The sequence below is a fragment of the Xiphias gladius genome, unplaced genomic scaffold (assembly GCF_016859285.1).
Source record: "Xiphias gladius isolate SHS-SW01 ecotype Sanya breed wild unplaced genomic scaffold, ASM1685928v1 HiC_scaffold_77, whole genome shotgun sequence".
NCBI classification, from domain to species: Eukaryota; Metazoa; Chordata; class Actinopteri; order Istiophoriformes; family Xiphiidae; genus Xiphias; species Xiphias gladius.
In genome coordinates, this window is record NW_024402486.1 from 11,812 (window position 1) to 24,571 (window position 12,760).

Below are 12,760 nucleotides of genomic sequence, written 5' to 3' on the forward strand. Positions count from 1 at the left end.
CATTTTCCCTGAAAAAATAAAGATAAATAAAGGCTATAATATGAGTAATTATTGAATATTTAGGGATATAATATTTACTATATATTCATATAATTATTATTCTTTTAAAGTAAAGGATTCGTTATATAAAAAATATAATTTTACCATTACAATAATATAACGCACGATTTAACTAAATACTATTTACTATATGATAAAAGGATCCAGCAGCAAAAACTGCCCTTTTACAGCCCTTGTGGTGCCAGCAGAATTCAGGGGTCAGGGGTCAGAGGTCAGAGGTCAGGGACAAGGTTTGGCCTTGTCCTGCTGTACAGATACAAACGTACACAAACTGCAGCAGGTTAAAGATGAACCCTTTATTTATGAGTCACCTGAGTACACACAGAGGAAAACTCTCTCCCAGGGACAGAGACACTGAGGATCCACTGAGAACCTTCTGTGGATGTTTAATGCATAGATGGAGATTTTATTCTAAACCTGACCAGGAATCATCTTCAGGTCTATTTTGGATTAACTGAGGATCTACTGATCGTGATCTACAATCACTTACTGATCATTTTCTCTGGATCTATGGTGGTCACCTCTAAATCTACAGGATCTATGGAAGATCCTCTATTGTGGCTCCACCAATGATGCTCTGTAAATCTACTGTAGATCCGCTGATGATCTTCAGTGGATCCGTGATGGATTTCCAGTTGTTCTGTGATTCTTATGGATTGACTGGTGATCTCCTGTATATCTGCAGATGACACCCCCACCCCTTAGATCTGTGGTGGCTCTCCAGTGGATCTGCGGCGGACCCGGTGGTCTCTCTCAGGGCAGGGACTCTGTTTTGACCTTGGACAGGTTGAGGTCGTAGAGGATGTTGAGCGTCTTGATGGATCTCAGGTCGGTGATCCGGTGTTTGTACACCAGCAGGTGAGAGTTGTTGACGGCCACCTTAAACTCCCGGTTGGTGCACAGGATCTTTATCTGCAGCAACAAAACCACAAACTGTTATTAACCTGACACATGTTCACGGACTGACCCTTTAATTCTGTGCTGTGGTGAGCTCAGGGACCCTCCGACATCTGAACATCACTGTTAGAACACAAACACAAACTGAACAAGGGCCTTAGCAATAAAGATAAAATCAGAATATTGTTATTGATACAAAATCCATATTTGACCTCGAAGGGCTGTCCCGGGACGAAGGGGAAGTGCTGCAGGTCTCTCTCCTCTTTGCCCCACCTCTTGCCGATGCAGCTGTTCCTGACGATCACCTTCCTGCCGCTCTCGTTGAAGCGGGGGTTGAAGTGGAAGGCCAGGTCGTTCTTCGTGGACAGATCCACTGTGATCCTGAAAAGCAACAGAGACCGTGGCTGATTTCTTAACCCACCTGAGTGTGATACAGTGTCTTCGGTTCAGTGTCGCAACAGCTTCCATGGACAAAAGTCTTCGTGCGGAGACAACCTGACCGAAGGCCGTCGCTACATACAGAGCATGGGCACTGTACGTATTAAATACACCACGTGTTCAGTCCTCAGAATCTCATTCAGTACCAATCATCCTCAAGGTTCAGTTTTTATTACTGAGCACAGCGATCACTGAATCCGTGTAACACGTGTCTACCAACATATCTCCGTACGTCAACGTCATTACGGGGTTGAGCAACATTAAAACATAACTGATAACAACAACAATAATAATAATAACAATAACAATAATAATAATAATAATAATGATAATGATAATAATAATAATAGTACATCATTTCAGATGTATGACAGAAAGGGACGACACAAATATTTTTATCTTCAAATTTCCGTCCAAAAGTTGCAGCGCGTATCTGCAACTTTTGGATGAAGTACAATGTGTCCACGATGATTCCGGCTGAGCCGAGAAAAATTAAATGTACAAAAGATGAGTCACTGGCGTTCGTTGAAACAAGGAGGAACTGGCGGCTGGACGTGACACAAGAGAAATGTGTTGTTTGAAACCATAATGAGTAGTTGAGAAGATCATGATTTAGTTCTGTAATGAGAACTGTTAAATCTCTATTTGAGACTAAAGCTTGGGCTCATCTGCAAGAGTGATGTTAGATACTACAGAAAGATCATTTATAAACGTAAGAAATAATCAGGGTCCTAATATGGATCCTTGAGCTGCACCATATTGCATTATATTCTCCTTGACCCATGATTGTTAATAAAAACATATTAATTTCTATTAAGAACACAATTACTGAGCCACTTATAAAAATTAGCGTGAGAGCCATATTTATACATCTCTGAGAGCAAAATAGCACGATACACAGTGTCAGATGCCTTCACTAGGACTAGAACTCTAAAGCTGTATGCAGACGTGTGACAAATTAATATAGGAACCTGAACAATGGGAGGAGAAACAGGATGACAACTCCCCCGTCCACAGGGCAGGAGGGGTCACTGATTGGTTGGATGAGCATGAGGATGATGTGAATCACGTGCTGGGACCGTCACAGTCACCGGATCTCAACCCAGTTGAACACCCGTGGGAAGTTCTGGACCCACGTGTTAGACAGCGCTCTCCGCCACCACCATCAAAACACCAGATGAGGGAACATCTTTAGGAAGAATGGAGTTCATCCCTCCAGTAGAGTTCCAGAGACTTGGAGGATCAATGATGAGGAGCACTGAAGCTGTTCTGGATCCTCATGGTGGCCCAACACCTGACTGAGACACTTTATGCTGGTAAGTTCTAGAAGTGCCATATAAGTTGAATGATTTTTATGGAATCCACACTGCAGATTGTAGAGACAACTGTAAGCGTTCAAATGTCCCAGGATTCTTTTATACACCAGTTTTTCCAGAAACTTTGAAAAACGTGGCAAAATTAAAATTGGACGATTTGTAAAGGATCCTGGATCACCTGTTTTAAATAGTGGAATAACATTAGCCATTTTCAGGTCAGAAGGTATGATGTCAATTTCCAGTGATAATGCAGAAATGGATGTTAAAGGCTCAATAATAGGAGTCGTGAGTTCTTTGAATAGGGAGGTGCAAATTCCGTCATGACCTGGAGCTGATTTTTTGTTTTTTATTCCAATGTAATATCATTCACTCCCTTAAAGTCAGACAGATGAAAAATACAAAAAGACGGAAAAGAACCCTTTCATTTAATCCAATGGATTAACTTGTATATCAACTATCTTTTTGGAAGAGACGCAGCAACACTTGTTAAAGAAACCATTGAACCTACAAACTATTTCAGCAGGATCAGTGTAAGTGGAGGAGGCCTTTTTTCCCTGAAGTAGCTGATTAATCATTTTCCACGTGGCCTTGGTATTACTGTCAGATTCTGTAAACTGATCACTGAAGAAGCTTTTCTTGGCCACTAAGGAGGGGACTGTATTTGCTTTTGTAAGATTTATAAGAAGATAAATTTAATGGAGTTGGCGATGAAATATATTTTTTGTAGAGTTTGTTTTTAGTTATGGAGGACTTTTTTCAACCCTGCAGAAAACCAAGGATGATTGTATTTTTATCTAGTATTAATATAAGTTGAATTAAATAGCTCCATAAATGCTTGATAAGCTGAGTTTGCATTGCTCTCCCATTATACCTTTTCAAAGGAAACCTTCTCCAACATTTGTTTTTAAATTTTGATTCATCGCTTGGATTGAAGTCTCTATAAGTGACTACAGAGCTATTGTTTTTTTTTTTTTACCTTATGTCTTGTCTGTCTAATATGACAAAATGAAAGATTGGGAAATGATCTGATATATCTGTGAATAAAATTCACAGTTAAGAGGATCAAATAATATATGATCAATTAGTGTAGCAGATGTGTCTGTTACCCTGGTAGGTTTGCTAATAGTGGGATCAAGATCTATTGCATATAAATGGTTTAGAAAATCTGTTGTTTGAGAATGAGTTCCACTTTTAAAAGGGTTAATATTGTGGTCCCCGAGAATATGGCATGTTTTGTTTCCTTATTTATTAGCTCATGAGACTATTATTAAAACAAGTCATGTCTGTGTCTGGTGATCAATAAATACTATAGCATGGAATTAGTGAGTTAGTGAGTCTTGTGCTGTTTAGCCCCTATCTGTTTCCATTCAGTCAAACTGTCCCGTTAAAAGCTGCTGAACCAGCTGTGATCAGCTCCTGTTCTCAGTGTAGCCGTGGACATACAGACAACTGTCACTGGGTCACTGCGATACTGAAGGAAACTTAAAAACAGGAAGATTCTGAATGAAGCCTCTTTTTCTCTGGTTTCTAAGTGGATTCATGGAAGTTTATTTGGATTTGACTGAAATTCATCTCACACAGTATCTTTGACTCGTCTTGAAATCTCCCGCTCCCCCTCGGTGGAGGTGCCATTTTCACAGTTTTTAAAACCTCTGATCTATATCAGGTTTGGGGTCATTTATAGTCTCATGTGCCTTTTTGACCCCGTTTACACCTGGGATTAACATCCATCTTGAGTGATCGCATCACGAGTGGGAGCGCTAAACACAAGCGTAAGCGACCACCAAGACACATTGCGATCAGATCACGTGGTCAAGTGGTCTGGGATCCATTTGACCACACGTCTTTTGGATTGTAAACGCTAATGTGTCCTGATACGGCCCAAACAAGGATGTAAAAGGAAAATACGTCATCAATGCAGGACGTGGTGACAACGGGCCACGCAAACGCTTGAAAAAAATTGAAAGGATCACTGACGCATGTGGTTGGAGTGCAGGTGAAACCATATGCCTAGTCTGCATTTGGGTAGAAGATCCAGTCCAATCGTAACCAGGCTGTTTACAAGGAAGGAACTGACGTAGGCAGTAGGAGAATCTGAACACTAGTGGTCAGCTGGACACGGCTGGCCTCAAACCAGGGTCTCTGAGGCCATCCATCCAACCATCCGTCCATCCATCTATCCTGCCATCCGTCCAACCATCCATCCATCCAACCATCCATCCATCCGTCCAACCATCCATCCAATCATCCGTCCATCCGTCCAACCATCCGTCCAACCGTCCAACCATCCGTCCATCCGTCCAACCATCCAACTATCCATCCATCCATCCATCCATCATTGAAGTTAAAGTATTGATACTGACTTGTCAGCGTTGGGTTTGATGGTTCCAGCGATGGTGATCAGCAGGTTTTCATAAACTCCACTGGGCAGATCCTGTTTGTACGGCACCGCCTGTCAACCAGAAGACACCTGTTTACTACATCTGTCTGTAACTGTGTCTGTAACCTTGTCTGTAACTGTGTGTGTCTCTCTGTCTCACCAGACTCTGTTGAGGAGGGGTGGGGAAGATGGGTCCAGGTCCAGGCCTAGGTCCAGCTCCAGCTCCAGGTCCAGGTCCAGGTGAAGGACTGGGCCATCCTCCAGGTGCTGAAGGTTGTGGGGAGGGGGAAGGCCAGGTGGGCTGGTGGGGGTTTCCTCCAGGCCACATGCCTCCACCTCCAGACGGACCTCCAGGCCAGGTGGGGTTGGCAGGGGTCTGACCTGATGTTGGGTTTCATTTGTTTTGAAAAAAAGTCTGAGTTTAGGCTCATTTCTGCACAAATACGTCCTCTCGTCATTGGTCCTGCTTTATTCTGGATTTCACTGTTTTTGTCAAACTGAGTAACTGAGTTTACTCAGTTGTATTAAAGCCCCCGCGTGTGGATTTGACATTTGCAGAGCGTTTGCGTTTATCTCCTCACCTGCACCAGTCGGCGGTAGGTTAGTTGTTGCTCTGTGCACAGGTGAGGACACGGAGGTTCAACACGATAAGAAAACCCTGGATTTACAGAGTAAATAACTGCACCAGTGGATGTGGGGATAATACGCACCGAGTCCCTTTTTACATACGGACTATTTTTAGTCGGTTTTCACGACGGAGAATCACCACCACTTTCAGAAAAACAAATCTGCGATTTTGAGAATATTAAAAGGCAAAAGTCGGGATATTTTGAGGATGGTGTAATATTTAGTGAATAAAGTTGTAATGTTTGGAGATCTGGTCACCTGGTGCTTCATTGTCATCATCATCACAGGTGAATGTGGTGCTCTTCAGGCAGATGGAGACAGTGAACTGTGGGTCTCTTTTTTTGTTTGAACATTAATTTACACACCTCAGGTTCATGTGATTCATTTTGGATTGAGTCGAACACTTTGGACCTATGAAGAGCTCTTAGCTCGTCAGTTTTCATCGGGATTATCCCATTTTCCTACTCTACTCTAAAAACTTGCAGCATCAGGATCATTTTAAAGACGGTCTCAACCCATAAAACTTCCATGCACGGGGGCTGTGATGATGAGGATGCCGGTGGGCGTACCTGGCCAGGTGGGATTGTTGGGTTGTCCGGGCCAGGGACCGCCACCTCCTGCTTGTTTGTTTCCATCAGAGGGCCAATCGCCGAGAGCGTCTGAGAGCTGCAGACACAGGAAGAGAGAAAAAACGTGGAAAAACACTGGAACTTCACTGAGTGCAGTTCCTCTAATGTCCACTGGATGCTGCTGTGTTCGAAGCGAACGGGGGAAGCTCAGGTACAAAGTGGGAGAGGTTTTTACATAACGTGCTCGGCTGTGACTCTAAACCCTTCCTCCGCTGACCCAGCAGTGGGTTTTGTGCGGTTCTGTGCAGCAGGCGGAGGTGGAGCGGACACAGGTGAAGTTTCACCACATCACTGAAGTAACTGCATTTCGTGAGGACAGAATGATGCAGTACGTCCTGTGGGGATTTTACAAACTCAGGTTCGCTGTCTTCACCAAAAAGAAATAATGTCTGTTCCATTTTTCTGTCTAAGAATCAGATTTAGTAAAAGGTCTGCGGTGGCCGGTGAACCTGAGGGTCTACAGCCAATCACAGCCCATCTGGGGGTGTGTAGGGCCTCCGTCAGTACATAGGACTCCGTTGGGGAGGTCCTCATGCTGACAGGATGTTTTCTGACTGATAAATACTCTGCAAAATGAGTCAGACGACTGAAAATCAGACGCAAAAGCTGCAGTGAATCCGTCCCCGAGTGTCCGAGGCTTCCCTGAGCTTGAACAGCTTGTTTCAGCGTGTCTCAGGGTGTGTGTGCAGACTGAGGGTGTGTTCAGTGTTCAGAGGTTGATGACGGCCTCGTCAGGAATGTTCAGTATGAAGTTTAGAGATGAACGCCGCCCTGTTGACACCCCCCAACAGCCCCCCCCCCCCCCCCTTTCCCACTACCACCACCACCAGCACCAGCCCCACCCTACACACACACACACACACACACACACAGACCAGCACTACAGTCTCAGTATTGTGTGTCTGAGTCAGACTTTCTGTGATCTTACAGAAACACACTGCATTCACATGCACAGTGTTTTCATACCGATAACAACATCCTCCACACCAGGACCAGATTCACCTCCTGAGGGGCCTCGGAACAAAAATTTGTTGTTGGGCCCCTGGTCGGGCCCCGCCATACCCGTCACATGTCACAGGACCGCAAGATGGAGGACGGAGGGCACGTGATAGCTGGTGTTCTGAACGCCAGCCACACCTGAGACTTGGCTACTGTTTCTTTCCACCTCACGTTTTTGAGATTTCTCGAGGGAAATTTTCAAATGTGAATATCAGCAGGTGGATGGACACAAACTCAGTGACGTCAATATCGCTCACTGTCTCAAACTAGGAGGGAAACAAGAGCAAATGCTCAGTCTCCGCAACCAGCGATGACTGATACGATTCAATCCAATCCTCAGACCTTCTCCTTTTCCTCTGGTGAATGCTGTGTGAATCTGTATGATCCTGGTTTTCTCTTTAAATAAAAGGAGTCTTCCCTTTTTGTTAACTTCGAAAATTAGGCTTGTAAATACACAATAACTGGTTTAGTAAATGGATCCACGGAACTTTAGATATGGATCAAAATACACAAATCAGTGAGAAATGTGAGGAAATGAAAGCCACAAAAGCCGTTAACATTCAAACCCTCAGGCAGGATATTTCAGTTTGTATGAGCGTTTTCAGCGCAGGAGGCGAAAGATGAAACACAGACTTACGTCCATCCTGCTCCTTTGTGATCTGAAACAGACAGAAAGAAAAGGTTTAAGGCGTCAGCAGCAGCAGCAGAGGAAGAAGAAGAAAACAAGGCGTGAGGGTGTGGCGGGGCCGGTCCCGACGCGAAGACCAACGACAGGACAGCAAACCGGAGAAACTCTCATGACCACCACCGAGTGTCCGCATTTTTCCGTCCAGTTCGGCAGCGGACTCTCAGTCACGGAAAACACCAGGGTCGTGAGGTCCGATGAAAGAAAACCTAGATTCTGTTTCACAGGACCCGGTAAACTAAGATCTGGCCTTCCTCTACTTGCAGGTCCAAACATTCGGCGGAGACAGAAGAACTCAGACCCTTTCCAGAGGCAAAAGTACCAACAGAACACTGCCGAGACTCCTGCTCTCAAAGCTTCTATCAGGGGCCTTTCACCGTCATGTTCGGAGAACCCCGTTTTCCTAAAACAAGTGACACGGTCCGTCCGGTCAAAGGACACGGGCTCGGCGACTCGATAAGGAGCAGATTTTCTGAACCGAACGATGCGTCGCGTTTAACAGGTCGCACGCTGCCGGGCGTGGTAACGGGTGACCCCACCTGTACGTTCACTCTGACGCGTGCTGAGTGGCAGAAGATGAAAACGCTCAAGTGCAAGTACCTCGAAACTGTACGGTACCCGAGTAAATGTACTCAGTTACTCTCCACCACCGCAGACACGGTGTCAGAAAAACGTTGCGCGTGCGGTAACGACTGCGGGTCCCAAACTCGACCCAGAGATGCTCTTTAGAGGCTGAGTGGAGAGTCTTTTGAGGTCTTTCTACCGGCCTTCGCGGAACCTTCTCCCGACTTGTGTCCCGTGTGGAGGGTGCGTTCGTGGCCTGAGCCAGAGCGGCAGCCTCATGTCTGACGTCTGTTCGCCAGGAAACGAAATGAAGTGGGTTTCATCCGTTTCCCTCCTCTTACTGGAGCGGGTCTTGTGGACCCTCGAGTCCACAAGAGCCACGTCTCAGCGCCTCCTGGTTTTACCCCAACGACTTTTACTTGGTTGGATTTGCGCTCGCTCTCAGGTAGCGGTGAACACCGCTGGACGTGATGTGACTGGTTGGTTGTTTCTGATGCGTCTGAACGCGGCGATGCGCCGAGGTGGAGCTAATCTGAACTGCTTCAGATCCTGGTGCGTGTGTTTGGCGCCACGGCCGGACTGGACCGGACTAGAGACCGGTCTTGAGACGGGTTCACGCTCTGGAAAACGAACGCACGTGTGTCACACGCGGCTACGCGAGGAAAAGCGCCACCGCGGTGACGTCATGTAGCGAGGTGGTCTACAGGTGTCGGTGGACCAGACGCGGCCGGTGCCGAGTCTGAGCTGCAAAAACAGCCTTTACGCATCAACTCGCCCTCGGTCCCGCGGCCTCGGCTTCTTCCGCTCAAGCCACATCTAGTCCGGGTTTCACTGGGACCCGATTCGCGTGTCACTTCCTGTCTAATCAGCCGATTGCATGTTTTAAAACATCTGCAAACAGCTGTCGGAGGCAGTATTTGCCTCTGACGTGTGGCGACAACGTATAAAGCAGCAGAAATAGTCTGGGAACGGATCTTCGGCGCAGCGTCCGGGGACGTGTGTAGGTCGCTGCCCCCCCCCGGTTCGAGTGTGTCGCCTCCCGCGGGAAACACACACAGTGTTCCTCTGCGCCCCGGGACCGAGGCTCCGGCTCCACCTGGGCTCTCACCCAGTGGAAACCCCGTCCGGATCAGGAGTTTCATGCTTCAGGTTTCAGATCGACTTCATCGGGAAGCCGCGGAGGCCAAGACCGAAACGCGGAAGGAGGAAGCGAGCTGGACGTACCTGCGTTCACCTGAGAGCTGCAGACACGAACTGAGTCTGTGTGAATACGAGTCGCTTTTAAATCCCGGAGCCTTGCCCTGTTTACACGTCCAGACCACCCACACCCAGACCCACACCCACAACACACACTCACGCTCAGAGACTGTACGGGGGTGTGTGCGGTGGGTGTGGAACATGCGGGGCCGTTCCTTTCTCTCTCTCGCGGTCTCTTGGGTTCAAACTGGATTATTGATGGATCGGTGATTGGGTTGTTGTTGTGTGTTGCCATGGGCACCCAGGGCCAGATCAGGGTCCAGGCTTCGGAAGAGAGCAACAAAGAGGATTTCAACCGATCGGATCCCTGTTTGTCAGCAGCAACGGGTTTAAAGTCAGTATCAATCTGTAAGTCTTTCTGTGAACTGACACAAAAGCAATAAATAAAGCAAAGAAGAAGACACGCTCCGTTCTCTCTTCTCCATTCATCCAGAAGCGAACAACCAGATCTGATTAAACTGGTTCTCGCGCTTTCCATAGCGACGTGGAAATTGTCGCACTGACCCAACGATCACCTGTCGATTCCTCCAGACAGATACTTCACGATATTCTGTGATAAACAATGTTCTTGTGTCATATCAGCTGCATTCAGTCCCGACGACCTCCACCAGGACGGTAGGGCGGCCCGACAGGCACCACCCAGGGGGGACCCCCCCACTTTTTACGCTTTCTGGTTCCTGGGGGAAAATCGTTCTCTGAGGCTCTTTTATTTGTTACCGTGAGCTCAAACCAGTAGACCCTCGGGGTCTCTCGGGCTACATACGGGCCGCTGGGGCCTTATGCAGCCTGCAGACAGAACTCGGGGCAGAGAAAATAAGGTCGGAGCAACTGCCTTGGGTTGAGAAAGTCATTGAATCTGTATTTTTATTTACAGGTGTGGTGTGTTGTCCTAAGAAGACGCTGGATGAACCGAACATCAGACAAAAATCCAACATTATCAGTCAGAAAGTATCAGGTTTGTGTGGCGGAATCTAAAGACGATTTTAAGTAGAGTTACTCAGGTTCACAGCGTTTCTGCTTTTTGATATTCCACCGTCATCGTGGAAAAACACTAATTCAAGTCTGATTTCAGTCTTTCTTCTTCCTCTCCTTTTCATGGGGCCCATTAATCACGTTTGATGTCATTCACTGGCAAAAACACTTGTGACCCTTGACCCCATCTCGAACATGGTTCCACACGAGATGGGGATCCAGTAACATGAAAACCACGTTCGCGTGCGAGGAAACCAAAAACCAGAGGATCTGACAGTTTGGTGGAAGTACTCAGACAAAACAAGAGAGGAAAGACTCAGGAATGAAACGAGGTTATGAATAATTAATAATAATTAATGATGAGGTTTGACAGATTGAAAAATGTTTATTTATGCACTTATACCTGCAGCTGTTCATGTATTCGCGCATTTCTCCTTTTAGTTGTCTACGTATTTCTATGTCTCTACTTTTTTCACGTACTTTTACATTTGTGTTCATTTATTTGCCTCTTTATTTTTACATTTCTACTCTTATTGATCCCGGCGGGGACTTTAACCCGAACGCACGCTGACCCGTGGGGACTCGTGTCCCCGTGGGGTCTTAGAGACCGCTGGCTGAGGGTTCAGACCTGGTGTTAGGCTTCCGGTTAGAGCCAGGTTTAGGTTTGGGTTGGGGGCTGGGGAATGCATTATGTCAGCCAGCGTCCTCACAAAGAAAGAAGTACGAGTGTGTGTGTGCCGTAGACTGGGTGTGGCTGTGTGTGTCTGGTGTCTGATATGAGGTCGACTGTGTCTCTGCTGTGTCTTCTGCCCCCTGCTGGACAGAGACGACCACTGCAGCTGCACAGTTTTTCCGAGGCGCTTCGAGCAGCGGGTCCTCGAACCTGAAGACCGCGCAGGTGGTCTGTCCCTGCCGCCTGACACGACCCCCGGGAGCCTTCCTTACTTAGAGCACGGTTCCAATCCCCGCTGGAAGACAAATCACCAAACCCTTCTCTGACGCGACGGCGCCAGGGTCACGTTTGGTCAGGGTTCGGTAGGGATCACGGCTTGTGTTCCGACGACTACTTTGTTAAGGTAAGACGAGCGTCGTGGTTAAAACAGACAACACTGACGGCTCGGAACGGGAACCAAACGGCGGCCTCTCCTGTTCCGCTCCAGCGTTGCGTCGACCCGTCCGTCCACCCCGACCCCGAACTCACATCTACCAGAAGCCATCTCGGTCCCTTCCAGCTCAGTTCCAGTTCGTCCGAAGCGGAAGATTCGTCACGCCGACGCTTTACGGCTGCAGGCGTCGGTGTGGTCTGGGCGTGAAGCGGCACCGCTGCCAGATGGATCCGGGCTGCGGTTCACGGCGAACCGGGTCCCAGTAACACGCTGGCGGGTTCCTGCTGGTTCCTAAATGGAGGTCCAGTGGAGGAAACCGAGAGGAACAGCCGGACAGTCGAGGGGAGAGGAGAAATAAGCGGACACCTGAAGTTCGGGGGAAGAGCCAGACATTCAGTCACGTCCACTCAAGGTCCACTTACATGTTTTTTGAGCTGTCGACCCAACTACATGAGGTGTGTTTGCCAGGGGAGGCTCTGGGCTTCACCCGGAGGGTCTGTCTGCGATGCAGCAGCAGGAGGCAGCAGAGGATCATCACTGGAGCCGCAGGGTCGAGCGCCACCTGGCCGACAGCAGGTGGCGCTGTGGAGCTGCAGGCGGACGGACGGGTTTGTAATGTAATGTCACACTTCCTGTTCTGGTTTTCATATTAAAAGAGCAAAGTGTGGTTTGATGAAAGTCTGATGTTGAAGCAGCTGAAGAGTTCAGACCCATGACTCAGTTGGGAAATTCACTCTGTCACAATGTGCTCAGAGCTCAGATTGAACTTTTTAACGTCCAGGTTAAAACACTTTGTTTCCCCTTAAATAACTTCAGGGTTTTCAAGGCTT

General features: G+C 47.5%; 1 protein-coding gene across 4 annotated transcripts; it reads right to left on the minus strand.

Annotated features, from left to right (window-relative positions):
- Positions 1-341: 341 nt before the first annotated feature.
- LOC120787899 (galectin-5-like) lies at positions 342-10,010 on the minus strand. Of its 4 annotated transcripts, none has more exons than XM_040123388.1 (7): positions 9,820-10,010; positions 7,984-8,005; positions 6,288-6,384; positions 5,252-5,472; positions 5,075-5,163; positions 1,170-1,338; positions 342-972 (listed from the first exon to the last, which is right to left on the minus strand). In XM_040123388.1, exons 1-7 carry the CDS (start codon positions 9,993-9,995, stop codon positions 814-816), a joined length of 933 nt encoding a protein of 310 aa, XP_039979322.1. In that variant the 5' UTR covers positions 9,996-10,010; the 3' UTR covers positions 342-813. The 4 variants fall into 4 exon arrangements, with proteins under 4 accessions (XP_039979322.1, XP_039979324.1, XP_039979325.1 ...); XM_040123390.1 differs by lacking the exon at positions 9,820-10,010 and adding an exon at positions 9,704-9,772; XM_040123391.1 differs by lacking the exon at positions 9,820-10,010 and adding an exon at positions 9,000-9,420.
- Positions 10,011-12,760: the final 2,750 nt, after the last annotated feature.

What these genes read in the sequence shown, in the direction of transcription:
- LOC120787899 (XM_040123388.1), bottom strand. Translation starts at nt 9,995, where the DNA reads ATGTTCCACACCCACCGCACACACCCCCGTACAGTCTCTGAGCGTGAG. An exon ending in CAACAATCCCACCTGGCCAG is followed by an intron (nt 5,473 to 6,287) that starts GTACGCCCACCG and finishes ACCCAACATCAG; the next exon opens with GTCAGACCCCTGCCAACCCC. An exon ending in ATCAAACCCAACGCTGACAA is followed by an intron (nt 1,339 to 5,074) that starts GTCAGTATCAAT and finishes GTTGCTTTTCAG; the next exon opens with GATCACAGTGGATCTGTCCA.